The sequence below is a fragment of the Halichoerus grypus genome, chromosome 9, assembly GCF_964656455.1.
Source record: "Halichoerus grypus chromosome 9, mHalGry1.hap1.1, whole genome shotgun sequence".
Classification (NCBI taxonomy): Eukaryota; Metazoa; Chordata; class Mammalia; order Carnivora; family Phocidae; genus Halichoerus; species Halichoerus grypus.
This window is the reverse complement of record NC_135720.1, coordinates 19,184,494-19,198,809: the sequence shown is the minus strand read 5'-3', so window position 1 is coordinate 19,198,809 and position 14,316 is coordinate 19,184,494. Positions and strand designations below refer to the sequence as shown.

General features: G+C 38.6%; 1 protein-coding gene across 1 annotated transcript in view; it reads left to right on the top strand.

Annotated features, from left to right (window-relative positions):
- Positions 1-14,316, top strand: part of ADGB (androglobin) — a 154,135-nt gene that overhangs the window by 66,525 nt on the left and 73,294 nt on the right. The window contains exon 13 of the mRNA XM_078054606.1: positions 4,518-4,647. Coding sequence (XP_077910732.1) covers positions 4,518-4,647 — 130 coding nt within the window. The remainder of the gene's footprint in view (positions 1-4,517; positions 4,648-14,316) is intronic.

Genomic DNA, 14,316 nt, shown 5'->3' with positions numbered 1-14,316 from the left:
AGAGATAATATCCAGACTGAAAGATGAAGACCAAACATAAATAAATAAATGAGGAAAAGTACAGTAAAAACAAATGGGGCAAGTTGAAAAAGACCAACAAGTGGCAAGTGGGTCTCAGAAACGGAGGATAGAGAGATGGGGGAATAATCACAAACTAAAAATATAATGGCAAAATATCCCAAAAGTAAAAAAAAAAAAAAAAAAATCAAATCAAGAATCAGTAAGTTCTGACATCAAGCAATGTAAACAAAAAGAAAATTGCAACTAGACACATCCGAGTGAAACCGAAGACAAATAGGGTACAGTGATATGTAGGTGTAAAGTCAAAGTACTGCCTCACAAACCAACATGGATGAATGTCACACACAAAAATATTAGACCAGGGGCGCCTGGGTGGCTCAGTCGTTAAGCATCTGCCTTCGGCCTGGGTCATGATCCCAGGGTCCTGGGATCAAGCCCCGCATCAGGTTCCCTGCTCAGATTGCTTCTACCTCTCCCACTCCCCCTGCTTGTGTTCCTGCTCTCACTGTCTCTCTCTCTGTCAAATAAATAAATAAAATCTTAAAAAAAAAAAAAAAGACCAAAAAAGTCTGGTAGAAAAAGTGCACGGGTTGCTTTTAATTATCCTACTAACAGACATTATGCAAAGAAAAATAAAAAGCAATCCATGGTATTGGAAGTCATGATGGTGGTTTTCTGTGGTGAGGAGGACTGGCCGTGCTTGGGAGACACTCGGCATGGCTCATGGGGCGCTGGCAATATTAGTATCCCTTAGTCTGCATAATGGTGACATGGCCATGCTTCCTTTGAGATTTTTCAGCAAGTTTTACATTTATGATCTGGTCCTTTGTTGAATGTCTTTTAAACTTAAGTAAAACTTCATGAAACGTTTTGAATGTCACACAATGACCATTAGTGATGGGTTAGGCTTCTTTGGACGTAGTAAGATCCATGACAGGAATGTAAGCTGATGAAGAAGTGCAGTTGAACTTGAGATCAGAAGTCAGTTGATTGCACTGTTTTACTTTTAGAGCCTCTTTACATCACAGCCAGTTAATTGACATTGTATGAACTCTATTTAAGTTGAAAATATTAGAGAGATTCTTTAAATCATTTACCGTCAAGGCTCCTGTCAGTTCTATGCACCAACAACTGACCACTGAGAAGTGGGTTGGGAGGGACCCCTAGGCAGCACTCCTCTGGATAGTCCTTGGCAGTTAATAATGTCAAGCCTCGAGGGATAGCTTTATCAACTGAAAAGACAGTTTGCTGCAACGTTTGATTTCAAAAATTTGTTACCGTTACGAATTTGTAGATTTATTTTCCCTCAAACTTTTAACTTTTCATAAAATCTTATTTTATAGCTAAATCTATTAATATCCATACAAGTTTTAAATAAACTTAGTTTGCCAGATTTATTTAAACATTTTAAGTGACATTTGCTACATCACTATATTTTGTTATCTCCCTAAGTACTTTAAGAGACAAAAATCATAGCAAATAAAATCTTGCCAAGTATTTAAATCCTTATAAAAGTTCAAATAATCAAACTTATGTGTTTTGAGAACCTTAATTTTTCCTATATATGCTATTAGTTTTTACAAACCAAAATTTTCTTACATGTTGTAAATTAATCATGAAGCTAAAATTAAATATGCCATACATTTTAAAGCCTAATTTGTTGGATTATATAACATGCTAAGTTCTTTCATATGTTACAAATACAAAATAGCATATATACATAGAATTTCTCTGAACTTAATATAAAAATGTTAGTGCTTCATAATTTTTCTAATTAATTTTATACTTAGTATGACCCACTAAATGATAATTTTTCCATTCCAAATAACTTTTAATTATCTCTCAACTGATTGAGATTGCATACTAATCAGAGATTTTGGATTTTGAAAGCCATGGCTGCAGACCACCAGGACAAATTTTCTCACGATTGAAAAATGCCATACCCAGACTTCTAGAATCTCTGTGTCAATAGGCACCACAAATGGATTGGTTTCATAGCCTGAATTCCCCGAGTTACTCCCTTACTCGATTTCCTTATGTCTTCTTTCAGCTTCATTCGCTGGTCAAGGTGGACAGATCTAGGTGACTCTGACACCTGACTGGATTCAACTAATCTAGTCACTGTTTGAATCTGTTGTGGATTTCCTAGCTTCTTTATTCAATCCGGCAGAGCCAAAAACAAAGATATGTGAACATTTCATCCTACATGGAAGAAAGGTCCCTTGTCCTGCTTTGCTGTACAGTCAGAGTTCTCAGGTCAACATGAGTGCAAGCCCTTTTTTTGGCAAGTCCTTGAGAGTGACTGCTATCACAAGTGCTTTTCCCTGAAACACTGCAGCAACTTGCCAAATTTGCCCATTCTTGGCTCCTGGCCTAGTGGGAATCAGAACCTCACAAATATGTCTGTGCTACCCTCTAGTGGCGGTTTCAGGTAAATCAGAGATGCTTAGCTTGAGGTGATTAAGAACTTTTGCTGAATACAAGGGAAAAAAAAGTGTAGGAAATCCGTATACATGAAATTTAATTTTATCTTTGAAAAGTACATGGGCGCCTGGGTGGCTCAGTCGTCAAGCGCCTGCCTTCGGCTCAGGTCATGATCCCAGGGTCCTGGGACTGAGCCCCGCATCTGGGCTCCCTGCTCAGCAGGAAGCCTGCTTCCTCCTCTCCCACCTCCCCTGCTTGTGTTCCCTCCCTCGCTGTGTGTCTCTCTCTGTCAAGTAAATAAATAAAATCCTTTTAAAAAAAAGAAAAGTATGTAACCTAAAAAAAAAGTACATAACCTTTTTGTATTTACTATAACAAATGTCTTTTTATTGTGCCTATGAACTTGTAGGAATGACAATGGCAATTTAAGGTCATATCAAGAATTACTTGAAAGGGAATATTGTACATTTCAGTAGCTAGTACAAAAGTCACAGTTATAAACTCAAGTGCTCAAGACTCACTCAAATTTTTGACTCTGAGTCCCATTCCACTGATACATTACTCTGATACTGAGTTAAATCAAGTCCAAATGTCAAATTCTGACATTCTGGTCATCAATATTTAAAGATGACCATCATAGTTTTATTTTATATTATTTTTTAAAAAGATTTTATTTCTTTATTTGACAGAGAGAGAGCACAAGCAGGGGGAGTGGCAGGCAGAGGCAGAGAGAGAAGCAGGCTCCCCGCAGAGCAGGGGAAGCCCGATGTGGGACTCCATCCCAGGACCAGGATCATGACCTGAGCCGAAGGCAGTCGCTTTACCAACTGAGCCACCCAGGCGCCCGACCACCATAGTTTTAAAATAGCATTCCAGAAAATTTTTACAACAATGTATTGACTGATAGAGATATTTCTTCAGTAGCGTAGAAAGCAAGTTAATGTTTTTATTTTTATTTATTATTTTTTTTTTTTAGATTTTATTTATTTATTTATTTATTTGACAGAGAGAAACACAGCGAGAGAGAGAACACAAGCAGGGGGAGTGGGAGAGGGAGAAGCAGGCTTCCCGCCGAGCAGGGAGCCCGATGCGGGGCTCGATCCCAGGACCCTGGGATCATGACCTGAGCCGAAGGCAGATGCTTAACAACTGAGCCACCCAGGTGCCCCAATGTTTTTAACATGAAATAAAAATTTATTATTAGATGTAAAAGGAGATGATAAAATCAACGAAACCAGAAATTTCTTTTTTTTTTAAAGATTTTATTTATTTATTTGACAGAGAGAGAGACAGCGAGAGAGAGAAAGAGTAGGGGGAGTGGGAGAGGGAGAAGCAGGCTTCCCGCCGAGCATGGAGCCTGATGCGGGGCTCGATCCCAGGACCCTGGGATCATGACCTGAGCTGAAAGCAGCTGCTTAACCGACTGAGCCACCCAGGTGCCCTGAAACCAGAAATTTCTACTGTTGACAAAACTGCTGTTATTTAATGTACAATGCAGTATCAGCCAGCCATAAAAAAAGAAGGAAATCTTGCCATTTGTAACAACATGGCTGGAACTTAAGGGCGTTCTGCTAAGTGAAATAAGTCAGACAGAGAAAGATGAATGCCATATGATCTCACTTATATGTGGAATCTAAAAAATCAAAAACAAAAACAAACACCCAAGATACAGAGAACAGATTGATGGCTGCCAGAGAAAGAGGGTGGCTGAAATGGGTAAAGTGGGGTCAAAAGATACAAACTTCCAGTTATAAAATAAGTCATGAGATACAATGTACAGCATGATGGCTGTAGTTAACAATGCTGTATTGTATATTTGAAAGTTGCTAAGAGAGTAAATCCTAAGAGTTCTCATCACAAAGAAAAAAATTGCAACTAGGTGTGGTGATGGATGTTAACTAGACTTGTGATCATCTTATAATGTATATGAATATCAAATCATCATGTTGTACACCTGAAACTAATATAATGTTATATGGCAATTATACCTCAATAAAAAAGAAACTGCAGTTATTTATTAGTAACTTTAAATAAGAAATTAAAGTGACAGAAGTTTGTTTTTTTTTCATTAGTCATTTTGTACAATCTTTTATTAAGAAAGGGATGCCTCCAGGATTTGATTTATCGTCCATTACTGAAAATGATGAAACAACCACCATTAGCCAGCCAGACTTAAGCCAATTGACAGGAGCAGTATCTCAGGTAACTATGTTACTCTTATTATTGGCCCAATTCTTAATTATCAAATATCTTTTCTTAAATTGTGAAATATACACAAAAGACTGTATAATGTGCATTTGGACAGAATAAAGAACACTGTGAAAATAAGCTTCTTAGATTATAAAGTGGCATATTCATGCCTTAGAGAAGTCCCCTGTGCATCTCCTATCTGCCATTCAGAGTTTGGTGTTAACCAAGCCCATACTCTTCTTCTTCTTCTTTTTTTAAGATTTTATTTATTAGAGAGAGAGAGTGTGTGAGCAAGACAGCCCAAGCAGGGGGAGCAGCAGAGAGAGAGGGAGAAGCAGACTTCCCACTGACCAGGGAGGTGGATGTGGGGCTCGATCCCAGGACCCTGAGATCATGACTTGAGCTGAAGGCAGACGCTTAACCGACTGAGCCACCCAGGCATCCCAAGCCCATACTCTCCTAATTTTGCCAATTATGTATATACATTTATAAACAATATAACCTTAATTTAATTGTTATACAATTTTATTTAAGTGCACTCATTAATTCCTCGGGGATTTCCTTCACTTAGCATCATTTATGAAATTTGCTTTTGTTGCGTGTCACAGTTCATTCATTTCACTGGTTGAAGGTATATAATATATAACCAAACTACTTTTTTTTAAATCTTGGCATTGTTAATGGCTATACTCATTGCTTCTTGTTTCTTTTTTCTTCTTTCAGATTTTTATTTAAATTCTAGTTAGTTAACATAAAGTGTAATATTGGTGGCAGGAGTAGAATTTAGTGATTCATCACTTACATCTAACACCCAGTGCTCATCATAACAAGTACCCTCCTTAATGCCCATCCCCCATTCAGCCCACTTCCCTCCATCAACCCTCAGTTTGTTCTCTATCTTTAAGAGTCTCTTATGATTTGCTTCCCTCTCCTCTTTTTTTTTCCTTTCCCATATGCTCATCTGTTTTGTTTCTTAAATTCCACACATGAGTGAAATCATATGGTATCTGTCTTTCTCTGACTGACTTATTTTGCTTAGCATAACACACTCTAGCTCCATCCATGTTGCTGCAAATGGCAAGATTTCATTCTTTTTGATGGCTGAGTAATATTCCATTGTACATATATATCACCTCTTCTTTATCCATTCATCAGTCAATGGACATTCTGGCTCTTTCCATAGTTTGGCTATTGCTGATAGTGCTACTATAAACATTGGGAGCTTCTTGTTTCTTACTACTGTAAGCAGCAATACCATGACTATTCTTGTATGTCCCTGTGCACATGAGCCAGTGTTTCCTGAGTTCCAGAGTGTGTAACCTTTTATGTGCTATGGCTCCCTGGCCAATTTTGTAAAACTTTCACACACAATGAAAATAACTCGTCTGCGTCTACGTATTAGTTGAGTATTGATGATAGGGAACAGTGGAAAACAAAATAGCTGTTTGGGTTAGCACCATGAGAACACATAACTTCACTGTTTGGTGGTGGAATGACTGCTAAGTATCGTTGCCAACTGGTTGGCCCACTACAGGTCATGGGCTTATCTGTAGAGAGTAACACATGACCACTTGAAACCTAACAATGGGCCTCGTAACTGTGCAGTTTCAGAGTAGTGATCAATACATGTGACATTTGAAGATACTTGCAACAACTGTAATAATATGTAAAATGCTGTGATTTCTTTCGTAGATAAAGTCACAGTTATTGCTAATAACATTGTGGCTTACTCACCTGCACTGATAAATTGATAACTAAAGAAAATCTCGACTTGGACTAAAGATGAAATTTTTTCAACTCTCCATGTTCATGGATTCCTGAAATCTTAATTATGGGCCCCAGGGGACACTAGACTGGGAAGTCCTGCTCCAGGATGTGATTCTGGGAGCAAAATTGATGGGTCATGGGGCATTCACCCATTTAACATTACAACAAGATGCCAAATAATTTTCCAGTGTAGGTCTATCTATATCCACTTCTGTCAGCCCTGCATAAGAATTTTCTTTGCAAGGCATCGTGGCCAACACTTACGGTGCCTGATATTTTAACTTTTGCCAGTGTGGTGGGTGTCAAAGGGTATTTATCTTTTAATAGGTAATATGTTCACATGTTCAAAAATAAAAATATAAGGGGCCCCTGGGTGGTGCAGTCAGTTAAGCGTCCGACTCTTGGTTTTAGCTCAGGTCATGATCTCAGGGTTGTGAGATTGAGCCCCACGTGTGGGCTGAGTGTGGAGCCTGCTTTAAATTCTCTCTTCCTCTCCCTCTGTTCCTCCCGCTCATGCTCTCTCTCAAATAAATAAATCTTTTAAAAAATTTAAAAAAATAAAAATATAAGGTATACATGAAGAACTCCTGTTTTCTATTAATATACTTCTCCATTTTCACTGCTCTGCACTCTGTAGGACACTTTCTGCATTTTGTTATGCAAATTCAGAAAAACACACAGATAATATTCCATAATGTCCCTTTTTCTATTCAAAATTTAACAAAAGAGTTTTTACTTAATAAGTACTAGGATAATTTCGTATCTATACATAAAGAGTGTCTTTATTCTTAAAGTTGCATAATATTTCATTAGGTGAATGAACCCTAGTCCATTTCCACTAATCTCTCTAGATGGCATAAGATACCTTGCATACCATTGCATTCAACTGACAATTATTTTTTTAGTATTAGTTGAAAAACAGACTAACAAATGAGAAATCTGGTAAAGAGAATGAATATATTTTAACATTTTTAAAGTTTTTCTTTAGTTTTAAGTTATTCCATGCAATAGTTTTAGAAAGTCAAAAACACCGTAAAAATAGTCAATCTGTCTTTTTTTAATTTAATTTTATTTTTTTATTATGTTATGTTAATCACCATACATCATTAGTTTTTGATGTAGTGTTCCATGATTCATTGCGTATAACACCCAGTGCTCCATTCAGTACGTGCCCTCTTTAATACCCATCACCAGGTTAACACATCCCCCCACCCCCCTCCCCTCTAGAACCCTCAGTTTGTTTCTCAGAGTCCATAGTCTCTCATGGTTCGTCTCCCCCTCCGATTTCTCCCCCTTCATTCTTCCCTTCCTGCTATCTTCTTCTTCTTCTTCTTTTTAACATATAATGTATTATTTGTTTCAGAGGTACAGGTCTGTGATTCAACAGTCTTACACAATTCACAGCACTCACCATAGCACATACCCTCCCCAATGTCTATCACCCAGCCACCCCATCCCTCCCACCCCCCACCACTCCAACAAACCTCAGTTTGTTTCCTGAAATTTAGAATTCCTCATATCAGTGAGGTCATATGATACATGTCTTTCTCTGATTGACTTATTTCGCTCAGCATAATACCCTCCAGTTCCATCCATGTCATTGCAAATGGCAAGATTTCATTCCTTTTGGTGGCTGCATAATATTCCATTGTATATATACACCACATCTTCTTTATCCATTCCTCTGTTGATGGACATCTTGGCTCTTTCCATAGTTTGGCTATTGTCGACATTGCTGCTGTAAACATTGGGGTGTACATACCCCTTCGGATCCCTACATTTGTATCTTTGGGGTAAATAACCAGTAGTGCAATTGCTGGATTGTATGGAAGCTCTATTTTCAACTTTTTGAGGAACCTCCATACTGTTTTCCAGAGTGGCTGCACTGGCTTGCATTCCCACCAACAGTGTAGGAGGGTTCCCCTTTCTCCGCGTTCCCGCCGACATCTGTCGTTTCCTGACTTGTTCATTTTAGCCATTCTGACTGGTGTGAGGTGGTATCTCATTGAGGTTTTGATTTGGATTTCCCTGATGCTGAGCAATGTTGAGCACGTTTTCATGTGTCTGTTGGCCATTTGGATGTCTTCTTTGGAAAAATGTCTGTTCATGTCTTCTGCCCATTTCTTGATTGGATCATTTGTTCTTTGGGTGTTGAGTTTAAGAAGTTCTTTTTTTTTTTTTTTTTTAAAGATTTTATTTATTTGACAGAGAGAGACACAGTGAGAGAGGGAACACAAGCAGGGGGAGTGGGAGAGAGAGAAGCAGGCTTCCTGTGGAGCAGAGAGCCTGATGCGGGGCTCGATCCCAGGACCCTGGGATCATGACCTGAGCCAAAGGCAGACACCTAACAACTGAGCCACCCAGGTGCTCCGAGTTTAAGAAGTTCTTTATAGATTTTGGATACTAGCGCTTTATCTGATATGTCATTTGCAAATATCTTCTCCCATTCTGCTAGAACTCATACAGGAATTCAGTAAAGTGGTTTTGTTGACTGTTTCTTTTGCTGTGCAAAAGCTTTTTAACTTGATGAAGTCCCAATCATTCATTTTTGCCCTTGCTTCCCTTGCCTTTGCCGATGTTTCTAGGAAGAAGTTGCTGCGGCTGAGGTTGAAGAGGTTGCTGCCTGTGTTCTCCTTTAGGATTTTGATGGGCTCCTGTCTCACATTTAGATCTTTCAACCATTTTGAGTCTATTTTTGTGTGTGGTGTAAGGAAATGGTCCAGTTTCATTCTTCTGCATGTGGCTGTCCAATTTTCCCAACACCATTTGTTGAAGAGACTGTCTTTTTTCCACTGGACATTCTTTCCTGCTTTGTCGAAGATGAGTTGACCATAGAGTTGAGGGTCCATTCCTGGGCTCTCTATTCTGTTCCATTGATCTATGTGTCTGTTTTTGTGCCAGTACCATACTGTCTTGATGATGACAGCTTTGTAATAGAGCTGGAAGTCCAGAATTGTGATGCCACCAGCTTTGCTTTTCTTTTTCAACGTTACTCTGGCTATTCAGGGTCTTTTCTGGTTCCATACAAATTTTAGGATTATTTGTTCCATTTCTTTGAAAAAAGTGGATGGTATTTTGATAGGGATTGCATTGAATGTGTAGATTGCTCTAGGTAGCATTGACATCTTCACAATATTTGTTCTTCCAATCCACGAGCATGGAACGTTTTTCCATTTCTTTGTGTCTTCCTCAATTTCTTTCATGAGTATTTTATAGTTTTCTGAGTACAGATCCTTTGCCTCTTTGGTTAGATTCATTCCTAGGTATCTCATGGTTTTGGGTGCAATTGTAAATGGGATTGATTCCTTAATTTCTTTCTTCTGTCTTGTTGTTGGTGTATAGGAATGCCACTGATTTCTGTGCATTGATTTTATGTCCTGCCACTTTACTGAATTCCTGTATGAGTTCTAGCAGTTTTGGCATGGAGTCTTTTGGGTTTTCCACATAAAGTATCATATCATCTGCAAAGAGTGAGAGTTTGATGTCTTCTTTGCTGATTCGGATGCCTTTTATTTCTTTTTGTTGTCTGATTGCTGTGGCTAGGACTTCTAGTACTATGTTGAATAGCAGTTGTGGTAGTGGACATCCCTGCCGTGTTCCTGACCTTAGGGGGAAAGCTCTCAGTTTTTCCCCATTGAGAAGGATATTCGCTGTGGGTTTTTCATAGATGGCTTTTATGATATTGAGGTATGTACCCTCTATGCCTATACTCTGAAGAGTTTTGATCAAGAAAGGGATGCTGTACTTTGTCAAATGCTTTTTCTGCATCTATTGAGAAGATCATATGGTTCTTGTTCTTTCTTTGATTAATGTATTGTATCACATTGATTGATTTGTGGATGTTGGACCAAATTTGCAGCCCAGGAATAAATCCCACTTGGTCGTGGTGAATAATCCTTTTAATGTACTGTTAGATCCTATTGGCTAGTATTTTGGTGAGAATTTTTCCATCCATGTTCATCAAGGATATTGGTCTATACTTCTCCTTTTTGATGGGGTCTTTGTTTGGTTTTGGGATCAAGGTAATTGTGGCCTCATAAAATGAGTTTGGAAGTTTTCCTTCCATTTCTAATTTCTGGAACAGTTTCAGAAGAATAGGTATTAACTCTTCTTTAAATGTTTGGTAGAATTCCCCTGGGAAGCCATCTGGCTCTGGGCTTTTGTTTGTTGGGAGATTTTTGATGACTGCTTCAATTTCCTTAGTGGTTATAGGTCTGTTCAGGTTTTCTATTTCTTCCTGGTTCAGTTTTGGTAGTTGATACATCTCTAGGAATGCATCCATTTCTTCCAGATTATCTAATTTGCTGGCTTATAGTTGCTCATAATATGTTCTTATAATTGTTTGTATTTCTTTGGTGTTGGTTGTGATCTCTCCTCTTGCATTCATGATTTTATTTGGGTCATTTCTCTTTTCTTTTTGATAAGTCTGGCCAGGGGTTTATCAATCTTGTTAAATCTTTCAAAGAACCAGCTCCTAGTTTCGTTGATCTGTTCTACTGTTCTTTTGGTTTCTATTTCATTGATTTCTGCTCTGATTTTTATTATTTTTCTTCTCTTGCTGGATTTAGGCTTTATTTGCTGTTCTTTCTCCAGCTCCTTAGGTGTAGGGTTAGGTTGTGTATTTGAGACCTTTCTTGTTTCTTAAGAAAGGCTTGTATTGCTATGTACTTCCCTCTTAGGACTGCCTTTGCTGCATCCCAAAGATTTTGAAAGGTTGTGTTTTCATTTTCATTTGTTTCCATGAATTTTTTTAATTCTTCTTTAATTTCCTGGTTGACCCATTCATTCTTTAGTAGGATGCTCTTTAGCCTCCATGTATTTGAGTTCTTTCCAGATTTCCTCTTGTGATTGAGTTCTAGTTTCAAAGCATTGTGGTCTGAAAATATGCAGGGGATGATCCCAATCTCTCACCGGGTGAGACCTGCTTTGTGACCTAGGATGTGATCGATTCTGGAGAATGTTCCATGGGCACTAGAGAAGAATGTGTATTCTGTTGCTTTGGGATGGAATGTTCTGAATATATCTGTGAAGTCCATTTGGTCCAGTGTGTCATTTAAAGTCTTTATTTCCTTGTTGATCTTTTGCTTAGATGATCTGTCCATTTCAGTGAGGGGGGTGTTAAAGTCTCCCACTATTATTGTATTGTTGTCAATGTGTTTCTTTGCTTTTGTTATTAATTGCCTTATATAATTGGCTGCTCCCATATTAGGGGCATAGATATTTACAATTGTTAGATCTTCTTGTTGGATAGACCCTTTAAGTATGATATGGTGTCCTTCCTCGTCTCTTATTGTAGTCTTTGGTTTAAAATCGAATTTGTCTGATATAAGGATTGCCACCCCAGCTTTCTTTTGGTGTCCATTAGCATGGTAAATGGTTTTCCACCCCCTCACTTTCAATCTGGAGGTGTATTTGGGTCTAAAATGAGTCTCTTGCAGACAGCATATCGATGGGTCTTGTTTTTTATCCAATCTGATACCCTGTGTCTTTTGATTGGGGCATTTAGCCCATTTACATTCAGGGTAACTATTGAAAGATATGAATTTAGTGCCATTGTATTGCCTGTAAGGTGACTGTTACTGTATATTGTCTCTGTTCCTTTCTGGTCTATGTTACTTTTAGGCTCTCTCTTTGCTTAGAGGACCCCTTTCAATAGTTCTTGTAGGGCTGGTTTCGTGTTTGCAAATTCCTTTAGTTTTTGTTTGTCCTGGAAGGTTTTTAGCTCTCCTTCTATTTTCATTGAGAGTCTAGCTGGATATAGTATTCTTGGCTGCATATTTTTCTCATTTAGTGCTCTGAATATATCATGCCAGTCCTTTCTGGCCTGCCAGGTCTCTGTGGATAGGTCTGTTGCCAATCTAATGTTTCTACCATTGTAGGTTACAGATCTCTTGCTCCGAGCTGCTTTCAGATTTTCTCTTTGTCTCTGAGACTCGTAAGTTTTACTATTAGATGTCAGGGTGTTGACCTATTTTTATTGATTTTGAGGGGGGTTCTCTGTGCCTCCTGGATTTTGATGCCTGTTTCCTTCCCCAAATTAGGGAAGTTCTCTGCTATAATTTGCTCCAATATATCTTCTGCCCCTTTCTCTTTTTCTTCTTCTTCTGGGATCCCAATTCTTCTAATATTGTTTCGTCTTATGGTATCACTTATCTCTCGAATTCTGCCCTCATGATCCAGTAGTTGTTTATCTCTCTTTTTCTCAGCGTCTTTATTTTTCATCATTTGGTTTTCTATATCACTAATTCTGTCTTCTGCCTCATTTATCCTAGCAGTTAGAGCCTCCATTTTTTATTGAACCTCATTAATAGCCTTTTTGATTTTGACTTGGTTAGATTTTAGTTCTTTTATTTCTCCAGAAAGAGTTTCTCTAATATCTTCCATGCTTTTTTCAAGCCCAGCTAGTATCTTTAAAATCATCATTCTGAACTCTAATTCCGACATCTTACTAATGTCCATATTGATTAGGTCCCTGGCAGTCAGTACTGCCTCTTGTTATTTTTTTTGAGGTGATTTTTTTCTGTCTTGTCATTTTGTCCAGAGGAAAATAGATGAATGAGAGAACAAAATGGTAACAGGGTAACAACATCCCCGGAAAAATATACACTAAACAAATCAGAAGAGACCTGAAACCGGGGGAAAAGAAAGGGAAAGAAAGAAAAAAGAAAAAAAAAAAAGAAGAAAAAGAAAAAGATAAAAACAAACAAACAAACAAACAAAAAAACAGAATATAATCAAATATGATCAGGCTGGTGCATAGATCAGTGCCACACACTAGATTTTGGGCGTATTTTGGTCTGTTAGAAGAAAGTGCCTCCCAAAATTTTAAAGAAAGAAAAACTTATATATGTACAAATATAAGGGTTAATATGATGAAGGGATGGAATATGACTGTAAAGATGAAAATTATAAAAAATTTTATAAAAGGAATTGATAAGAAGTTGGTTGAAAAAAGAAAGAAGAGGATGTAAAAAAAAAAAGGGAGAGAATGTGATCAGGCAGGAGACTAGAACAAAGCCATACACTAGAGATTTAGGGTATATTTTGGTCTGTTAGAAGAAACTGTATCCCAAAATTTTAAAGAGAAAACAACTTATATATATATATATATACCAAAAATAAGGTTAACTACTATGAAGGGATAGAATATGACTCTCAAAATGAAAAATAAAAAAGATTTTTTAAAAAAGAGATTGATAAGATGTTGGTTGAAAAAGGGAAAAAGAAAAATTAAAAAAAAAAAGAAAAAGAAAGTTAAAAAAAAATTAACTTTGAAAGACTAAAGAATCATGGGAAAAAGGCCATGAACTCTATGTGCAGTATTCCCCTAGCGCTGGAGTTCTGCTGTTCTCATTGATCGGTAAACTTGGTCTTGGCTGGCTGTTCTTGCTGATCTTCTGGGGTAGGGGCCTGTTGCCATGGTTCCCAAATGTCTTTGCTGGAGGGGGAATTGCCCCGCCCTTGCCAGGGGTGGGCTAAGTGATCTGCTCGGGTTTGCTCTCGGGAGCTTTTGTTCCCTGCAAGCTTTCGTACAGCTTTGGAGGATGAGAGTGAAACGGCAGCCTTCCAATCTCCACCCCAGAGGAGCCGAGAACTCAGGGCCCCACTCCTCAGTGCACCCCCAGAGAAAAGCAGTCAATCGCTCCTGTCTCCCTGGTCTCCATCCACACTCTGTGCTCACCTGGCCTGTGACCGAGCATTTCTATCTCTGGCACATGACCCCAGGTGGAGTCTGCAAACCCAGCAGATCCCTGTGGTGCGCTCCTGCACCACTCCTCCCGGGGGAGGAAGGGGAGTCTCCCGGATCTGCTGCTTGTTGGGTCCCTGCTGGAAGAGCAGTGGCCGACTGTGCCCTGGATCACGGTTTATGGCAACCCTGAGCTGAGAGCCCACTCCTCGGCTCCGTCTCTGCAG